Genomic DNA, 20748 nt, shown 5'->3' with positions numbered 1-20748 from the left:
TTGGCAGCATCACTACATTTGGCTTTGAAGTCTGTGATGGTATGCAGCCCTCGCCACAAGTTATTCGTTGTAAATCTTGACTCAGTCTTGCCCCTGTATTGTTGTTTCGCAGCCCTGAGAGCTTTGCACAGATCGGAGCTGCTTTTCTTGAGCTCCTGCTGATTGCTGGCAGTGTAAGCTCGATGTCGCGCAGTAAGTGCTGCCCGCAGAGAACTATTGATCCAGGATTTCTGGTTCAGGGAGACCCTCACCAACTTCTGGGGGACAACATCGTCAATGCACTTCTGGATGAAGCACGTGACTCCATCCGTGACCTTGGAGACAGCCTCATCATGGAAGACATTCCAGTCGACATCATCGAAGCAGTCCTGCAGCATGGAAGCCAATTGGTCGGACCAACAGTGGATGGTTTTGACTATGGTCACCTCTCGCTACTGCTTCTGCCTGTACATCGGCCAAAGCAGGATCGAAGAGTGATCTGATTTTCCAAAAGCTGGGCAAAGGAGAGATTTGTAAGCGTTCCAGAAGGGAGCATAGCAGTGGTCAAGTGTCTTAACTCCATGAGTGCTGACCCGGATGTGCTGACAAAACTTCGGCGACGATGTAGGCAGCTCTGAGTGTGCAGTCTCCAGTGTGTTGATGGTCACGAACAGTTCCTTGAGAGCCAGGCCAGTATCAGCCTGTGGCGGAATGTACACTGTCATGATAACAGCCATGAACTTCCTACGCAGCCAGTAGGGTCTACACGGTAGCACCAGGTATTCCAGGTCTGGAGAACAGAAGGTTTTGAGGGAATGCACATTTTGGGGGTTGCACCCAGCATTATTGGAGAAGCATACTCCTCCACCTTTACCAGAGATGTTTATTGACCTTTCTGCCTGGAACAGGGGGAACCCAGAGGGCTCGATGGAACGATCCGGTATCTCCTCCATCAGCCACGTCTCCACGAAGCACAAAATGTTGCATTCCTTCGTTTCCCGCTGGTAGGAGATTCTGGCTCTCAGTTTGCACAGCTTGTTGTCCAGGGTCTGAACGTCAGCCAGGGGAATGCAGGGGAGCGGCAGCCGATTTTGCACACTGATTCAGCCTCACCAGGATGCCGGCCATTCTCCCTCGCCTCCAACACTTCTTCTGAGTTAGTGGCGGTGTAAGAGATGAGTCTCCCATGGGTTGCGCAAGGAGGGGTTCCCAGTGTAGGAAAGGCAGCACATAGTGGGTAAATACCACATTTTTGATGTTCAAAAGGGTTAATCTATCATGTTGTGGGTATCTTGTGACTGTCTTATGACCATGATGTAATTGTCTTGTGATGGTGGGGTGATATAATTTTCCCGCCGGTGTGAGGTCACATGATGGCATGTTCCAATAGGTATACAAGGGGAAATCCCTGTTGTCACGCGGTTAGTTCGTTAGTTGGATCATCCGTTAGTTTTGCTGCGTATTCCTCTCATGACGCAGTTTCATTTTAAAGTGGAGTATTACTTTCTATTTTAATGTGCAAAGATTGTTGCTGGCATTTCACCAATCGCTGCCAGTTCTTGTTTGTTGCACTGTTGTTTTACCTTTACAATCTAGTATTGGAGAGTGAAGACCTTACCAAAGTACGGGAACCCGAAGGTTTGAGTAAAGTTGGTGTCATTTGGCAGTTTGTAAAGGGTCGACCTTATTGAATCTTCGTTCAGGAATAGTGGCCTGCATCTGCGATAACCCCTGCAAGATCAGGAAGGTTTGTGCAGTGTTCACCCTCCAACAAAAAGATCAGCTCCTTTAAGCCGTTTTATTTCCTTCGTTATGAATCCTTTGGACCAGGCATCTCTCGGCTGGGATTAGCAGTAGCATCACGTCATCAAAGAAACCAGTTTTCAGGGAAGTCTCTCCTTACTGACTGTATAAATCACTTGGACTTGCGAATTTACCACTTTAAGACTGTGTTCGAATTTACCACTTTAAGAACTATTCCAGAGTTTGGCTGTTTGTTAAATTGCCATATAGCAGTTAACTTCCGGTTAGGTTAGTCCTTTGTTTACTTTTCACTTTAGTTGAGCAGAGCTTAATCAATGTTTATGTTTGTTTATAAAACCTGACTCAATTCTATATTCATTGTTGCCAACCACATAACAATCCTTTCTGATGTGATAGGACTTTCAGCTACGAATGGAAAATGCTAAGAAGTTGTAGAAATTAATAGTATACTGTAGATTTGCAACAGAGCTTGCAACACGGTCGCCGTACGCGGTGCCATCTTGAAATCGAACTGAGGTTCTGCACGCAGTTGTAAGCCCTTCTAATAATTTCGTCTAGCGTTTGTTTTGCGCTCTGCTCTCGATCCAGTTGTGCTGCCATGTCTCAATCCTTGCTTCAGATACTCCAGCATGTGGGTCTAAGCCATCGTCATCAAGGACTTTCGTCATGGTATGATTGAGCCAGCATGGGCCCAGCAGGGTATTGGGGCTTTTTGTCAGCCATGGCCAGCAACAGCGCAAACATTTCAAAACAGAGTCTGGAGATACATGACCTCCAGGTCGCTGCGTTCCAACTATCGCAGGGAGGAAGCCAGAGTTGCTCAGGTCAGTCTGTTGGTCAATCTGCGGAGCCAGTCCATCTTCCAACCTCAGAGAAACTTGATGGTGACCCAGGTTCTTGCGGCGGCTTCCTCATCCAATGCTCATTAGGATTTGAACTCCAGCCAGCACGGTTCCCTTCAGAGAGCAGAGAGGTGGCCTTCATCGTCTCTCTTCTTGCTAGAAGAGCACTGACCTGGGCCACCGCACGTTGGGAACGCAGGTCAGAGACTTGCTCAGATTCAGAGGAATTCATGGCCACCATGAGGAAGTTGTTCCGTCACTCCGCTGGAGCCAGCCAAGCCTCAGACCACCTGATGAAGATTTGACGTGTGGAAGATCAGCAGCCGACTACGCAATCAAATTTCAGACCTCGACCCAAGAGAGTGGCCATGGACTCCAAGATGAACTGAAGGAAACCAACCGAAGACTTAGAGGTTCTGATCTACAAATACGTTCACCTCGATAATCGTCTGGCAGAGTGTAAGTGGAACAACATCAAGAGGTCAAAGAGGGCTAGCCTGAGGCTGGCCTCAACACATTGCAGTTCCATCCCCTGATCTCTGAGCATGATCAGCCCATCTCCTACTGAGGATTCTGTCGAGACCATGCAAATCGGCCACATAAGAATCTCCGCCGATGAGAGGTTCCGGCGTCAGAGTCAAAGTCGTTGCCATTCCTGCCAATGTCTGAGGAGATGGACAAGGATTTGAACTGTGATTTGACCTCTGTTTTCACTAAAGACTCTTGTGGAGATATGGAGGAGTCGCAGGTAATTGCAACACCCAAGCTGGTAGAAATCCCTTCTGTCTACAAGGTTTTGGAAGAGATCTTCGGTAAGGGAAAGGCCTCGGTTTTTCCACGCATTGACCGTATGACTGTGCAATAGATCTACTGCCTGGTGCTTCTCCTCCGCTGGGTAAATTATACATGCTGTCAGGCCTAGAGAGAAATGCTCTGGAGGACTATATCAAGGAAGCTGTTGCCCTGGGATTCATTTAGCCCACTACTTCTCCAGCCGATGCTGGTTTCTTCTTTGTGCAGAAGGAGGACAGGAGCCTGCGGCCATGCATTGATTAAAGAAGACTGAATCGCATAACAGTCAAGAATCATTACCCTCTTCCACTCCTGAACACTGCCCTCAAGATTCTCCAAGCAACAGGAGTACTCTCAAACTGAGACTTGTGGTATGCGTACAGCGGCTATACTTTATTAGGGGTTTGAAGAGATTTAATACACTCAAAAACTTCTATAGTTGCACCATGGAGAGCATTCTGACAGGCTGCATCACTGTCTGGTATGGAGGGGCTGCTGCACAGGACCGAAAGAAGCTGCAGAAGGTTGTAAATCTACTCAGCTCCATCTTGGGTACTAGCCTACAAAGTACCCAAGACATCTTCAGGGAGCGTTGTTTTAGAAAGGCAGCATCCATTATTAAAGACCTCCAGCACCCAGAGCAGGCCCTTTTCTCACTGTTACCATTAGGTAGGAGATACAGAAGCCTGAAGGCACACACTCAGTAATTCAGGAACAGCTTCTTCCCCTCTACCATCTGATTCCTAAATGGCCATTGAAGCTTTGGACACTACCCCACTTTTTTTAATATACAGTATTTAAGTTTTTTGCATTAAAAAAAAATCTATTCAATATACGCAATTTTTTTTCTTGTTTATTTACTATTATGTTTTATTTTATTTATTATTTTTTTCTCTCTGCTGGATTATGTACTGCATTGAACTGCTGCTGCTAAGTTAACAAATTTCACGTCACATGCCGGTGGTAATGAACTGGATTCTGGTTCTGACCTGGTTCACATAAAGGAAGGTGACAAGTGGAAGACAGCATTCAACACACTGTCAGGGCATTATGAGTACCTGGTCGTGCCCTTTGGCTTTGTGAATGTGTCAGGAGTTCTCCAGGCCTTTGTAAGTGACGTGCTCCAGGATGTTCTCCATAAGTACACCTGTGTCTACTTGGACAAGATCCTAATTTTCCCGAAGTCCCTGGAGGAGCACATTGCTCACATCAGAGACATCCCAAAGAGGATTCGTCATCGTGAACTTTACATCAAGCTAAAGAAGTCCAATTTTCACATAACTACCATTTAATTTTTGGGCTTCATCACCTCTCATGGCTGTCTCAAGATGGACCCTAGTAAGATGTAGGTAGTCAGAGATCGGCCAGAATCATCCAGCGTGAAACAAGTCCAGCAATTCACAGGATTTGCCAACTTTTACCGGAAGTTCATCAAAAAAATTCAGCTCAGTGGCAACTCTGCTGTCGGCACCAACCAAGAGATCCACAGACCCTTTTGTTTGGACTACCAAAGTAGAGGGTGCCTTTGCAGTGTTCAAACAGAGGTTCACAACAGCTCCCATTTTGGTTGCACCTAACCCTGACCTTCCCTTCATCGTGGAGGTGGACACTTTGGACGTTGTAGTGAGTGCAATGTTGTCTCAGTGGACATCTTTGGACTATAAACTACATCCGTGTGCTTTCTTTTCCAGGCAACTATCCCTGGCAAAGGTGAACTATGACATCAGGAATTGAGACCTTCTTGCTATTAAGTTAGCTTTCGAGGAATGGTGGCACTGGCTAGAGAGGGCCATGGACCCTTTTATCATTTGGACAGACTACAAGAACCTGGCTTACATTCAGGACACCAGAAGGCTGAATTCCAGGCAGGTCAGGTGATTTTTGCTTTTTAACCTCTTTAATTTCATCCTGACCTTTCGACTGGGGTCAAAGAATCAGATGCCTTATCCCGTCAGTTTGACAAATTGGAACACGAAGAGTAGCCTACCACCATTTTGCGCCAAGCCAAGGTGGTAGCATCAGTTCACTGGGGAATTGACACTCTTGTTCACAGCGCCCAAGCACAAGGGGAGCTTCCTGAGAACGGTCCTCTGAGTCAGCTGTTCATCCCAAGTTCCATCCGGTTCCAGGTACTCTAGCGGGGACGTGCATCGAGAATTACCACTCACCCAGGAATTGCCAGGACACTGGAGTTTATTGAGAGGAGGTGCTGCTGAGCCAGAATGATGAAGGAAGTATGTGCAGGCATGCGAGGTGTGTGTCTGGGACAAGAAGTCCCATGCCTTATTTCAAGGGCTCCATCGCCCCCTGCCTGTTCTGTTCAGACCATGGGCTCACATCTCCGTGGACCCTGTCACGGGTCTTCCTGCTTCCAAGGGGAAAACTGTTACCACGGTAATTGTGAATCGTTTTTCAGAGGCCTGCAAATTCATCGCCTGGGACTGTCTACCATCTGCGGTGGTGGGAGCTGAAATTGTCCTGCACCAGGTCTTCAAGATCCACGGTTTTCTGGTGGACATTGTGTCATAATGCAGTTCACAATTCGCATCACGTTTCTGGAGGGCATTTTGCAAACTGATTGGGGCAACAGCGAGTCTTTCCCCTGGGTTTCACTCATAGTCCAACAGCCAGACGGAGCGAGTGAACCAAGAAATGGAATGCACCCCAAGGTGCCTAGCCTCTGAAAGACCAGATGAGTGGAACGACTATTTGGTGTGGCAAATGTCACCCACCGCACCTTACCGTATTTGGCGCAGAGGATGTTCCCTTTCGAATGCCAATTTGGCTATCCTCCACCACTCTTCCCTAAGCAGGAGGCCGAGGTTAGGTTTCTGCAGCCAAAGATCTCGCCCAACACTGCAAGAAGAGATAGACTAAGGCAAGGGAGATTTTGTTAGCATCTACCGGAAGGCTGAAGTAAAAGCTAACCACAAGAGAAGACAGACATGTTTTGCAGCCTGGGCAGCGGGCTTGCCTGTCAACTCAGAGTTTGCCTCTCCGAGTGGAGTCTAGGAAATTGGCATCCAGGTTTATTGGACCCTTCAAGATTCTCAGGAAAGTAAACCTGGCAGCTGACACTTTGCAGTTCCCCAAGTCTCTCAAGGTCAATCCCACTTTCCACACTTCCAAATTAAAACCTGTCTGCACCAGCCCCTTAGCCCCACCACCATCAGCATTGCCGCTGCCCAGGTTTGTCGATGGGGAACAGCTCTTCACAGTGAGAAGACTGTTGGACTCACGTACTGTTCGGGGTGTTCAGCAATACTTCATGGACTGGGAGGTGAGACGCTGATTGCCTGAAAAAGACATCTTGGATCCAGCTCTTACCTACGACTACCATCACAGCCTCCTTGAGCAGCCAGGGCTGTCAGGAGCCAGCTGTAGAGGAACGGGACCTGTTTTGAGACACTCCCAACCGCCCCAGTTTCTGGGATTAAAATGCTTGAATTCTCCAGAGTATGATTAACTGGTGTGGCCACTTTAAGGGCTCAGGACAGTCCCACTAATTGATAATCATGTTTTGGTGCCAAGAATTGAGTATTTAAAGAGCACTTGAACTGAGGTTCAGCGTTCAATTATAAGCCCTACTAGTGATTTCATCTCATATTTGTTTTGTGCTCCATTCTTGATCCAGTTTGATACAGTGTTTCCATCCTTGCTTTGGATACTCCAGAATTTGGGTCCAAGCCATTCTCATCAAGGACTCTTGTCACACTAAGGTCTTTAAAATTATTCTTCTTCCCAAGTCCATCACCCCTACAGGACATAGGCTGCTGACAGTAGCCCGCCATAATCTTCAGTCCTGGGCCAGTCTTTCAAGTTGTCCCCAATTGTAAACCATCTTGTGTCTGCAAGCCAAAGATCCTTCCTCTCCCAGTGATTAGGTCTTTGGAGGTTCTGTTGGCATATCTGCAGCTCTGGGTTTTTACAGGATGGGATGGCTAGCGCCATGCCCAACCCTCCCTCTTTTGCAACCAGGCATGGACCATCTATGGCAGAGTTTCTTTAAAATTACTGAGTCTTATCGGGAAGACTAAAAGCACTATGAATGTAAGATGGAGCTCACACACAAACATATAGGAAATTCAAATATAATTCATTACCTAGGAGCAGTACAGATCAATTTAATGGAAAGTTGTCAGTATATGAACAGGGTTTTTTTAATTAGGTAAGGAAAAATGGAATAAGACTCAAACACAACATAAGTTTTAGCAGGAGCTGGTCAGGAGAGATGGACCTTTTCTGTGCAGTCTACCGGAGGTTGCAATGTGTCGTGTCCAGTTGGCAAGTATACTAAAGGATGAAATCTTATATGCATGCTTCTTCAATTGTGCATCCAACACTGGTGGTGGGAATGTTTGTTCTTTCTGGGATTAGGAGTTGGAAAGCTTTTGGATCAGAATGCATTAATCTCATTTTAAATTTGTTTGGGCCACCAGTCCACTTCATTATATGTTCAAGCTCTTCAACACACAATTCAGAACGGGCCACCTTCCAAGCTTTAGCATAATGGAAATACAAATACTGTCTTCATTATTTGTAATCGCTGTCATTGTTGTTGTACAAATCTCATAATATGACACATCTGATCATGTGCAACGTCAGGCCTAGTTCACTCCCCAATCTCCAGTTCAAATCCACAACAAGCTTCCTAGCTAAATCTCAGCTTCAACCCAATTTCTAACTGGTTCAGGTTTCATTTCCAATCAGTTTCAATCTAGATATTGATATCAGTCAGGGAGCTGTGTTCCAACTCAAGTCAGTCATATTCCCAGTTGCTATTTCTTCCAAAAATACTTCAATCCTGCCCCTAATTTGAATGCCAGTTGCTATTCCCCCCCCTCCACACAATCCCAGGTTTTAATTTCACTTGCCTTGTTTCTCTTTTTCAGGTTGTGTGTCCAATAATTGCAGGTTTCCTCCATTTCTTCTTTCTGGCTGCCTTCTCCTGGATGTGTCTTGAGGGCGTCCATCTCTACCTCATGCTTGTTGAGGTCTTTGAGAGCGAGTACTCCAGGAAGAAGTACTATTACCTCTGTGGTTACTGCTTCCCAGCACTAGTGGTGGGAATCTCAGCAGCAATAGACTACAGGAGCTATGGAACTGAGAAGGCGTAAGTGAAATTGAATGAACTGCTATTATATCAAAGGTTGAGCATTCTGACACAAAGTAGTTAAAGAAATAGGATTTGTATGCGTAGAATGATAGAAGGAATTGATTAAATTAATTGTCAATGATTAAGTAATTAGATTTAATTAAATAAATAAGTGGGAATAGATAAGTACAAAGTTGGTATTGGGTATATATCAGGAAAACTATGAAGAATGATACTACTATTGAAAAGAAGATAGAACAAAGACCTGTTGAAAGTGCTCGACAGCATGAAAGGTCGTGAAAGAATCTGAATCTGAAACACGAAAGCCTTTCATATGAGATTGCTATCACTAAACTTAACAAGAAATTTGGGAGGACCCAGCCTGCAATGTACTGTGGAATTGGCTGCAGTTGAGGTAAACAGCAGATATATTGAAGTAGTACCTGGAGGGAGAACAGAATAAAAAGACGCGAACTTTGGGGCAAATGAGTATGTGTGGGTGTGGTAGGAGGCTGATGATGAGTGTAAACACTAACGTTGACCAGTCGGGCCAGTTGCTGCTTCCTTGATATGAAATCTGAGCAATCCCATTACATCGCAGAAAGCCTCATCTCCTGTCAGGTGTCAACGAACTGTGAAATTATTGCAGTGATGTAAAGCAGTTTTTTAAGAAACCTATTCTGCTTCCCACATAATGGATTGAAATCCTGACCTTGATTGTTATTCAGATATTTCAGTCAAACTCTGGATCCATTCCAGTAGTTTTAACTCACAAGAGGAATTGTGATGATCATCATATTCTGATTCAGCACTATGTTTAAATAAAGCTTATGGACTTCCCAAAAGTAATGTTTCTTTCACACTGGGGTGCGATTAGGAAATTATTTTGTTACTGGGCTAATAATCCACTATTTAAATCCCTTAATGGTGATTTGAGAAGAGATTTGAGTGCCTTGCACATTCCCAAATGATTCACCAATACACTTTGGGGGAAAAGGATGTACAGTATATTCATACCTCATCCATCTTGTACTCAACTCTTGTCCCACACCCATCTGAACAACTCTCATGATTACCTGAGCCGCAAAGCGTGAAACTGCTGGCAGTGGTTCAGGAAAGTGACCAACACCATTTGCAGGATCAGACTGGTTGATAGAAAACAGCCTTGCCAAAAACACTCACACATGGAGGGTACAGTTTATTTTAAAAAATGAACAAAATGGAAAGAGAAGCAAATGTTGGGTTTTGTCCCCAGCCACTTCCTATGACAAAGAAATCCCTGCTCCAACGTATTTGTAAAATAATTTCTTCTGTTTACTTTCACTGGAAGTTCATGTTCCCTTGATTTCACCCTTAAAATTGACCTTTCACCCACAGGTCATCCTGAAGGCTATTCCTTCTGCGATGCTCTATTTTGCTGCAGAAAAATTGAATGGTTCACTGTGATTAATGTTATCAGCAGGCATTTACTTCTGTATTCATACCTTCTGCAAATCGATTATTGGCAGAACAACTGAAAATGCAGACAGATTATGCTTCGGTTGTACATGGCATTAGTCAGACCATATGCAGTGTTGTGTTCAGAATTGGTCTCCTTATTTGCAGTAATTGGTCTCCTTTTTTAATGAAGTTAATTCATCGAAGGGCAAAAGAAGGCTAATGAGACTAGTACCTGGATTAGGTGAGTCACCTATTGAGGAAAGACTGGACAGATCAGGCTTGTAACCGAGATAAGATGCATGATTGAAGATAGAGGATGATGGCTATGGACTCACTTTTGTGAACTTCAGTTCTGAATGTTACTTGCTTACTTTTATTGTTTGCACCATTTTTTTTGCACATTGGGTGTTTGACAGTTTTTTAAAAATCGGGTTCTGTTGGGTTTAGTTGTTTAGTGGCTGCCTGTAAGGAGACAAATCTCAAGCTTGTATATAGTATAGGTACTTTGCTAATAAGTATACTTTGAAATTTGAACTTTGAATGTGAAGAGGATATTTCCATTAATGGGAGAATGTGGGATTGGGAATCACTGTTTCAAATAGGCCACCTAATTTAAAAAACATGGACAAGTAAGATTTGTATTTCTCTTGGGGTTTAAGTATTTGGATCTCCCTTCCTTTAAGAGCAGTGGTAGTTGAATATTTGAATGTTTTTAAGGCAGAAGTGGATATCTGGGGGCAGGTTTTGAGGTTACTATCAGAGGAGATGGGGATCTAGTTCAGACTGAAGGGACCAAGTAGCCTACTCCGACTCCTAGTTCTACATTTTGAACAAAGAATAGATTTAATTTGATCTGCATTCCAAGATAACACATTCACTCCTTATTTTATATATTTCTCCTAAGGATTCCAGTCTGTATATATTATGTAATGGATGCTGATTGTTCACATCCTGCTGATTTTCAGAAATGTTCCTTTAAAGAGTGTTTTGGTACTTTGATAATCATTCAGTCTGTGGCCCTTTTTGAGAATCACTGAAAACAGCCACTTATCAGAATGAAATTTGTCCTTCAATAATAGTCAAGATTGCAGTTTGCCATGGCAACAGCGAAAGTGTTGTGGGGACTTCAGTAATATTTAGCTTTTGAAATAGCTTTGTCCATAAAGCTCCAAAAATTGTTAAGTAGAGCAGATATTTGTGAAGGAGGCACAGCATGGGTAATTGGTGTGCATTAAATGTGTATTGGAAGATTTTATTTTGCCCTTCAGCCGCAAGGTTGCTCCTGATATATACTGTCAATGAGTATCCACGTGATAGAAAACTGTAGATCCCAGACAGTGAACAAAAGGAAAGAGAGATGTTCAGCTGTCTCCCTGGTCTCTTTGTATAATATTAGCCCCTAAGACCGTTTATGTTCAATTTCCCTTTTAAACATCCGCACTAATAGCTTCATGAAGCAGATTTTGTTTGGTAATAGTCACTCAAGCAGTATTGTCTCGTTTTGGAGGAATACCAATCAGCATTGCTTTGAGACAGGCCATAAAAACAGAAATTGTTGGTAACCCTCAGCAGGTCAGGTAGCATCGGTAAAAGGGGAAGCAGCTTTTGTTTCGATTACGTACACAGAGACTGGAAGTTCCAGTGGAATTGCATAAAGTAAGGAGAAAATACATAATTTTAAATTGCAGATGGGATTAAATCTGTTATTTATACATACAGTACATGGGAATTCACAGTAGGAAGTTCAGACCTACTGTCTTTCAATCATATCAGAGCTGAAATGGGCTCAGGGGATCTCAGAACTGAAACCTGAAACATCTGGTTCTCTCTCCACAGAAGCTGCTTGACCTGCTGAGTGTTTCCAGCATTTTCTGTTTTTATTTCCAGCAACTGTAGTTTTTCTTTACTGGATTGGATTAGTTTACAGAGGGGTTGGTTTAAGCTACAAAGCTCCCAGCCTTATGGATTTAGTACTTTGCACTAAACCAGTCAAGTTCCTGAGTAATATTCCCCTCTAAGCTTCAGACCATTGGCAAGTGCTAAGCTTTGTTTCAGTGTTTTATTTCAGTGATAAATGCCTCTGCACCCTGTCACAGTTGATATTTAAGACAGGATATCCATCACCAGTGAAGGGGCAGTGAATGAGGCTGACTGTGGCACATTTATCACTAACATTATGTTTCACTCCATCTAACACACTGGGCTAATGCTTTCTCTCTGCTTTCCTCCTCTATTTATCATCTCCACAATGCTTTTCCTCTCAATGTCCATTCCTTTTTCCTTTTCCACTCCACTTTTTCATTTGTTCCTCCTAACTCTCGTCATCCAAACCCCCCACCACCCCACCTCCAAAACACACAGATGCTGGCTGCGAGTGGACAACTATTTCATCTGGAGTTTCATTGGACCTGTGTCCTTTGTTATAATGGTAAGTTTGGATAATGGTGCTTTGCCAGCTTCGTAGTGGATCTGTGTTAAGTCACTCATGGGCCTTTATTGTGTATGTTTGTGTATTCATACTTGCCTGTCGAATGTGTGGATATTTATTTGAAGTTATCTAGTCATTCGAATAGCCCCTACCTTCACTGTAGAGATTTCTTGATTGTAGCGTGGACCGTCTACAGGATGCAGCGCAACGCTGCATTACAGCATAGCTTCAAGGCTTCTTCAACAACACTTCCCAAATCCATGACCTCCATTACTTGGAAAAACAAGGGAACCAGATGCATGGTAATGCCATTAACCCCTTTCATCTTTGAGTTTCACACCATTCTCAGCTGGAGATATGTTGCTTGGCAGTCTGTTTCTGGCGGTGTTTGTAGAAGGAATTATTGTCCAGATCACGAGAAATGCTCTGATCCATCAAAGTGAAATAATTGAATATCCGGAGATCATTTGGGAATCCACATGCAAAGGGTACTTACAACAGTACTCCTTCAGTACTGTACTGGAGTGTCAACCTTGTCCTTAGAGCTTGGATCCAAGGATAGTAAACGGGAAGCCAGCCCTGAATTCCAGAAGATGTGATGCAGGGTTATTTTTTAAATTAAATTTCAACTTGCCAAATCATTCAGCAGATGGAGCAGGATTTGGTTTAGAGTGATTAAAAGCAAGTTCCCGACTGCGTTGTATGTTCTTTCAAGGGTCCTCAGTTAATACACATAAAACCCAGACAGCCTCTGCTCTGTATGTAGTTGTGCTTCCGCTGACTTTATACCTTCTTTCATTGCATTATTGATCCATCCGTGTATGACTTGGTATGGTTTCCATCCTGCAGATGAACCTGGTCTTCCTCATGATCACGCTGCACAAGATGGTCCGGAGCAACAGCTCGCTGAAACCAGACTCCAGCCGGCTGGAGAACATCAAGTAAGTGACCTCCTGATGGTGAGGTGGCTGGGGTCTGGGAGGGTACGTGGGATTGTAGGGTGGAAGGAATCAAGAGTGGGTAAGAAAAAGAGATTTAGTGAGGAAGAATGGAGGAGAATGAAGAGGTTTTTTAAAGGGGGATGTAGCATAGAATTATTAAGAGGAAGAACGTGTCTTTGATTCTTAGTAGCTCGGATGGATTGTCATTGGCTCCTGAACTGGGAAAAGAATGCCTAGGTTCCACTGGCTGGGTGAATTGAGCAACGTGGAGGGAGATTTTATTTGCGCTGATCAAGGAAATGCACAATGGCAGAATTCCATTAAATACTAGCTTGCAAAGGGCAGGTCTAGGATTTACTGCAAGAGCTCATTGCTCATTAATGAAGCAGGAAGGGGGTCCAAGCATCTTGCATTTCACGGCAAGGAGACCAAGAATTGCTCCAGAGCTCATATTCCTCCCACCCCACTGGCTCACCTTTCTTCAGTCTTCTTCCTGGGAAGCCCAACTCTGGGAGAAGGGAGTCCACAGACCATAACCACCCATAATGATGTACGAATATTCCTGTCCTTAAAGCGGAGGACTGTTGATTGGGCATGAGGCCAGAGCAAGGTAGATTGTCAGCAAAGTTGGGCTATCCTTGCCATCTGCATGGGGGATTGTATGAACTTGGGGGTAAGCAACGGTTGCTGGAGGTACCAACCTATGGATTCCACCATATTTACATTGGAAATTCCTCAGAGGCTGCTCTCAGCTACAGGTTTGGGGCTACTCCACATATTCTTGGCTTTGTTTGCCTCCCAAATTTGGGCTGCTCTTGGCCTTCAAAGGTCATTGTGACCTCCAAGGCTCCCAGTTTTTTTTTATTTTCTGAAATACCTGTGACTCACAGCATTGCATTTCTTCTCTTGCATTTATTTTATCCATGGTTCTCTTCCACATATGTGCACTGCAGGGTTCCTCCTCCCCTACATTGATGTTGCTGACATCTGCCAACCACCCTTGCCAGTTCCTTTTACTAGCCAAAGCTTGTCCTGGGCATGGAAAGAGGATCTATTCAGATGGATAGAGCCAGCTGGCAGCTGACCAAGGAACTGCTGTCTCCACCTTGTATCTCTGCTTGGACATGCTTGAGTCTTAGTTCAGATGTCCCTGCTTCTCAAGTTTGAGAACTCCTGTGAACTGTTGGAAGCCAGCCCACAGTCAGGATCTCACCCAGGGTAGACCTGTTGCCTAGCTGTGGAAAAAAACACACTCAGTCTTTATGATGGCGTGCGACATGCAACACAGTTAGGTATGATCTGGTGACGTGTCAAACACTGCATCTTTGCCAGGTTAAAACATAAAAGCCCTGGTATTGTCTATCTAACTGTATTGTAGTGCAAGGGCTCTGTGATGGGACTCCAGGCTTTTCTTTGGTTTGTCACCTCTCCCAGCTGGGTGTACGGACACGCGGTTCGATGGAAGTCTCTCTGTTTGTTGCTCAGGTCACCACAGTTAGACCAGAGAACAGTACAGCACAGGAACAGGCCCGACAGCACATCTGCTGACAATCTAAACGATCCATTCCCTGCCCATTTCAGGATATGTTGGATGAAGCGGTGCAGCAAACAGGATATTAACTCCATAAAAGCTCAGGTCTTGTTGAAACAGAGTCATTGATGATGAATTAAAGTTGTCCGATAGATGATGCACTGTTCCTGTGGGGTTACCAATTCAAAGAGACAGATGCTGTACATTGCCTGATACTAGGCATAGCCCAGGACTTGAATGGCAAAAACAAGTGTACAATGTTCATTTGTACCTTTGCTTTCGCAGTTATGACTCTCCATTTGGTGCAGTCACAGGAGAGTGTATTGTATGTGCTATTTTAGTGTGGAATAAACTGACCTACTTCAACCGATCATACCTGGCAGTATAATTTCTTTTGTTGCATGCATTAAACATGCCATGTAGTAACGACCAGGGACTGGAGCAAAACAGGGGCATAGCTAGTCGAGGGTCTGCCTTACTGCTCAAGGCAGCTGGATTCAGTCCTGATTTTGGGTGCCATTTGTGTGGTGTCTGCATGATCTGCCTTTAACTGCAGAATCAGGTTTATTATCAGTGACGTACAGTATCTCATAAAGGCCATTCGAGCCGTGCTGCCCCAGCAACCCCACAACCCTGATTAACCCTAATCTAATCACGGGGCAATTTACCAGTGAACCTACCGGGTATGTCTTTGGACTGTGGGAGGAAACCAGAACACTCAGGGAAAATCCATGCGTTCCAGGGGGAGGGCATACGCAGACTCCTTGCAGAACGGCTCCAGAATTGAACTCAGAATGCCCCGTCGCTAACCGCTATGATACCATGGGATAGCAGAGCTGATAACATTCCTCGATATGAGAATGGGAACCCCAGGTGAAATGTTACATTTCAGTTAACAGGTTGAGGAACTTCCCAAGTTAGCTTGGATAGATATTAGCAAGGGAGAGGGATGATTAGCTCAGTATTGTACTCATGGCCAGTGGCAGGAGAAAAAAAATAAAGAAAATGTTTTGCTTCTGAGGTTCCAGGAGCTAGGAATGAAATGGAGGACTTCAGGTAGTTTGAAGGAGGAATTTTTAACTACCGCAAAATAGCTCTTTGGTTATCACACTGTGCTGATAATTATTCAGAGACATGCACGAAAAATCTGGAGATGTGAGTTTGTATCCCTCCATTGTAGCTGGAAGTTTAAATTATGAAATTATGAAATTAATTTATTTTGGTCAGTACAAACATAACAAAAAGCATCATTTATAACGATGATATCATAGGACAAAATTACAACAAAAAACAAAGATATTCTTTAAAACAGACCAAAAGGGTGTAGGTTGAAGTTGCTGCTTGTTACGCCTACCCCTCTTACTTATACAACAACATATTTGGCGTCAATCATCACATCAATTAATTAAATAATGTGGAAAATAATAGTTGTATCATCTGCAGGAGTGATGTCTGAAGTAACTGTAGTAACTTCCACTGCAACTTCTACCCTTTCAGTAATTGATATACTCTATATTGTGTACCACAATAAGTTTACTGCTGGCTGCAGAATTGAAAACTTTAGGCCAACCCTAATATCCAAGTCACTAATGCAGTTCCTGACACTTGAGGTGTTCAGATTGGCTCTGAACCTCACGAAGGTTTATGGAATTGGGTCAAACACAAGCAAGGAAAGCTTTGAGACTGCTAAACGAAAAAAGAGCCCATGGTGTTACAGGAGAGATACTAGCAGGGACAGAAGATTGACTGACTAACAGGAGGCAAGAAGTGGGAATAAAGGGGATTTTTTTTTTCTGGTTGGATGCTCCTTGGAACGCAGTGGTGTTCCAAGAAGTTGGTGTTCAGAATGCTTCTTTTCATTTTATATGATTTGAATGTTGGAATTAATGGCTTTGTGGCCCTTTTGACATGCGCTGTCTACCCAATATGTAACTCATCATATTTCTTTGTAGTAACTTCCACAGCAACTTCTGCCCAGTCTTCCTGCCTGTCAGTATTTATTGTACTCTGTTGCCCTCCTCACTGCGTGCCACACTGAGTTTATGCTGGATACAGAATTTGAAACTCTACCCCAAACACCATATCCAAGTCACTAATAGAGTTTCTGGATGTCCTCAGATTGACCCTGAGCCCCATGCATTGGTTCAAACACCAGCAAGGGAAACCATGTGCTGATTTCCAATTCTCGTCCTCCCTCAGCTGATGGGTAAATACTTCATGTTGAACAATACTTGGAGGAAGCTCTGAGAGCAGCAGGAGCAGATGAAGTCCTTTGACTGGGCCCTTGTCATCAAAAGTAGCTAGGTGGCTACACCACTGACTAGTCAGCATTCAGACATTAACTGGAAAAGTGGCAAGAACATTCAAACCACAGGGGTGACAACAAGAGAGAGACCAAGCTTTTACCCTTGACATTCAGTGGTACTACTCACACTTTGCGCCCACCATCAACATCCAGTTGCCACAAGAGCAGGTCAAAGGCTGAGTATCCTGCATCAAATGAGGCTCCTTTTGACATTTCAGTGATTTTCCATTATCCACAAGGAGTGCAACTCTCCACTTGCCTGAATAAGTAGTACCTTAATCCTCAAGGAACTCAACAACAAAGAAACCCAGTGGATTGTCACCCCATCAGCCACCCTTCACCACCAGCACACAGTGGCTGCTGTGTAAACGATTTACACAGTATACTGCAGCTCCTCATTTGTTCCTACCTGTCTATACTGCTATGAAAACCAAGCTTCCCGACACCTATTATCTTTACCTTTCATTCTGACAGGCACTTATAAGCTTTGTACTCTCAAAATTTGGCCTCCCAATTTTATCCCAAGTTTATCTTTGCCTGAAACAACCTGCCCCAATCCATTCTTGTCAGACCCTTTCTGAATCTATCAAAACTGGCCTATCTTTTTGTATATTTATTTTGAAACTAACGGCATTGTGATCGCTGGATGCAAAGTGTTCCCCAACATAAACTTCTGTCACCTACCCTATCTCATTTCCTAATAACAGGTTAAGTATCAACCTAGAGCATCTGATAAACCCTTAGCATCTAGATGGACAAGAGAGTAAATGCATGGGAACAGCACTAGCCGCAGATACCCTTCCACGTTGCACACTGTGCTGATTTGGAAGTATATTGCTGATCTTCAGTTGTGGCTGGGTCTGGAATATCCTTCGTGACAGCACTTCTAAATGACCTGCAGAGGTTTAAGAAGAGGTTGCAGAGCAGACTCAATGGACCAAATGGCCTAGTTCTGCTCCTATGTCTTATGGTCAAAGACAGCTCACTGCCATCACCTCAAGGACAATTGAAGACGGGCAATAAATGATGGCTTTGCCAGTGACATTCAGATCCTAAAAATGGATAAATGAAGATCTTTCAGTGCCAAACAGTATACAATGAACAGAACAAGTTGATTCCATAACCAGTAAGTCAGTATAGTACAGTGCAGTGTTGTCATGTCCAGGCTTAAAGGGTAGTGTCAAGTTAAGGAGCTAATTGGGCTCAGAGATTCCAGGAACAACCCAAACTCGCTGATGATTGAACCCAAGACATTTAGGATACGGTGGTGCATTTAGACCAAGGAATAGGTGTTTGTTCACCAAGGTCTGTGGGACAATAGTGTCGAATTGCCGAACTGAAATTCAGAAACAGCATTCTTACTTGCGTGTCCTTGTTTCGTAGGAGTGTAACTTGAGTGTTACAATGAAGCCTGAAATATTTACAGCTATCATTACCTGGTTCCTAGTGGTTGATTCATTTTGGCTCCTTCTTTAGAATCCCATCCTCTCAGAAATCGTTCCTCATCCAAATGGATTCCAGGGAATGGCCAAGAGCACTGGCTAGAACAAAGATTATGAAGCCAGACATGAGCACAGTTGTAATGTAGAGACCTGGACTCCAGAATCAGCTGTTGCTATGTAGTTATAACCACTGGCGTCTACCTGAGGTCATGGGATATTGCCCTGTATGTCCTTTGCGCAAAAAAAATGCAGCAGTAGTCACCACTCTGATCTCAGTATTTTGAAGGAAAGTGCTATTGATAGTGTACTGTTAACTCACCACGTCCATTCACTGCTGTCGATTTAGACTTGATTACAAAACAACTGAACAGAAGAGTGATTAACTTTGACATTAAAACAGCTTTGATCACTGTGTGGGATCAAAGGCTTGTTAGATCAGAGTTCAGTGACATCCAGAGGGCAGAACTTCAGGTTGGAGTTGATACAGCTCCAACCAGGAAAGAAGATGGTTTTGCAGGAGACTATTCCTATCATCCCCTAGGCACTGCCATGCAGGTTCCTTTAGCAACGCACTCAAAATGCTGGAGGAACTTAGCAGTTCAGGCAGCATCTATGGAAATGAATAAACAGTCAATATTTTGGGCTAAGACCCTTCTTCCAGACTGGAAAGGAAAGGGAAATGATGCCAGAATAAAAGGGTGAGGTGAGGGGAAGGAAGTCTAGTTAGAAAACGATAGGTGAAGCCAGGTGGGTGGGAAAGGTAAAGGGCTGGAGAAGATAGGAAAGGGGAGTGAACCAAGGAGAAAGGGAAGAAAGAGGTGAAATAGGGGAAGGTGATAGGCTGGCGAGGAGAAGAGGAAAGAGGCCAGAGTGGAAATGGAAGAGGGATGGAACAGGAAAGGTCGATGTTCATGCCTTCAGGTTGGCGGCTACCTAAATGGAATATGAAGGGTTGCTCCTTCACCCTGAGAGTAGCCTTATCATGGCAAAAGGGGAATCTATTGACCAACATGACTGGATGGGCAGGGGCATAATAATTAAAATGGTTACTGAGAGTGACTACTTTTGACAGTAAAGCAGTATTATGGGATCAGAGGGCTGTTAGATCTGAATTCACTGCATCAAGAGGGCAGTACTTCTGATTGGCGTCATATCTCAGAGGAACGAAGATGGTTATGGAAGAGACTAGTCTTGTCATCCCCTAGACATGGCCATGCAGGTTCCTAAAGCAGTTTCCTTGGTCCGACAAGCTGCTTCAACATTGACTCTTTCTGTTGAAAGTACAAAAGTGGGGACATTCAATATTCAATGCATTACCAGTATACAGCAAGGCACAGACAACATTCTGGCTCATAACATTATTCCATTCACATCACACTAATGTCAGGCAATGACCATCTCTAATATAGTAGAGTGAAACACTGACACTTGGTCACTGAATAGCATCCACTGAGTCCACCAGTATCAACATCCTGGGAGACTCATATCCGAAACGACCACATAAATGTCATAACTCAGATAAGCAGGTGTGGTGAACGACAGGTACCTGTCTGGACACGCCCCCCCGCTGACTGCTCCTGTGGCTCCTCCCACTGACCGTGGCTCCTCCCACAGACCCCGGTATAAAGGCGATTGGGGATTCCGCCCCGGCCTCAGTCTCCAGGATGCAGTGTGGTGGTCAATTGCTGCTTGTTCTTTCTTCCAGCCAATAAAAGCCTATATCTCACCTCACGTCTCCAAGAGTTATTGATGGTGCATCAGCAGGGCAGAGCTTCACCTCTGACTCTTCAAAGCCCTTTTGAAAGTACAAGCCAGGTGTGTGATGGAAAACACTCCACATGCTCTGGCTGATTGTAATACCGGCAGCATTCAGTAAATCTGGAAGAGCACAGCTCACTTGATTAGCACCCTATCTGCCACTCAGTTAACTCTAGAACAGCACAGCTCACATGATTGGCACCCTATCTGCTATCCCTTCATCACTGTTGCAGCGTGTCCCAGCTACAATATGTGCTGCAGTTACTTGCGCTTCTCCTTGAAACCCTTCTATCGCTGAGGAAGCCAGGCAACAGGCACAGAGAAAGATGTAGGTTCCCCATCAGCCACACACCTCCCTGCCTTGGAAATGTATAACTGCTCCTTCACTGTCAGTGGGTCTCATTAAAGTGGCACTCTCTCCAAGACAGACA

At 44.2% G+C, this 20748-nt stretch overlaps 1 protein-coding gene across 12 annotated transcripts in view; it reads left to right on the top strand.

The window, feature by feature from the left end:
• Positions 1-20748, top strand: part of adgrl1a (adhesion G protein-coupled receptor L1a) — a 654463-nt gene that overhangs the window by 578037 nt on the left and 55678 nt on the right. For all 12 annotated transcript variants that reach the window (XM_073069264.1, XM_073069261.1, XM_073069260.1 and 9 more), the window contains 3 exons: positions 8270-8490; positions 12274-12340; positions 13190-13281. In XM_073069264.1, coding sequence (XP_072925365.1) covers positions 8270-8490; positions 12274-12340; positions 13190-13281 — 380 coding nt within the window. The remainder of the gene's footprint in view (positions 1-8269; positions 8491-12273; positions 12341-13189; positions 13282-20748) is intronic.

This window comes from Hemitrygon akajei, chromosome 16 (genome assembly GCF_048418815.1).
Source record: "Hemitrygon akajei chromosome 16, sHemAka1.3, whole genome shotgun sequence".
In the NCBI taxonomy this organism is placed as follows: domain Eukaryota; kingdom Metazoa; phylum Chordata; class Chondrichthyes; order Myliobatiformes; family Dasyatidae; genus Hemitrygon; species Hemitrygon akajei.
This window is presented reverse-complemented; position numbering and strand designations above follow the sequence as displayed.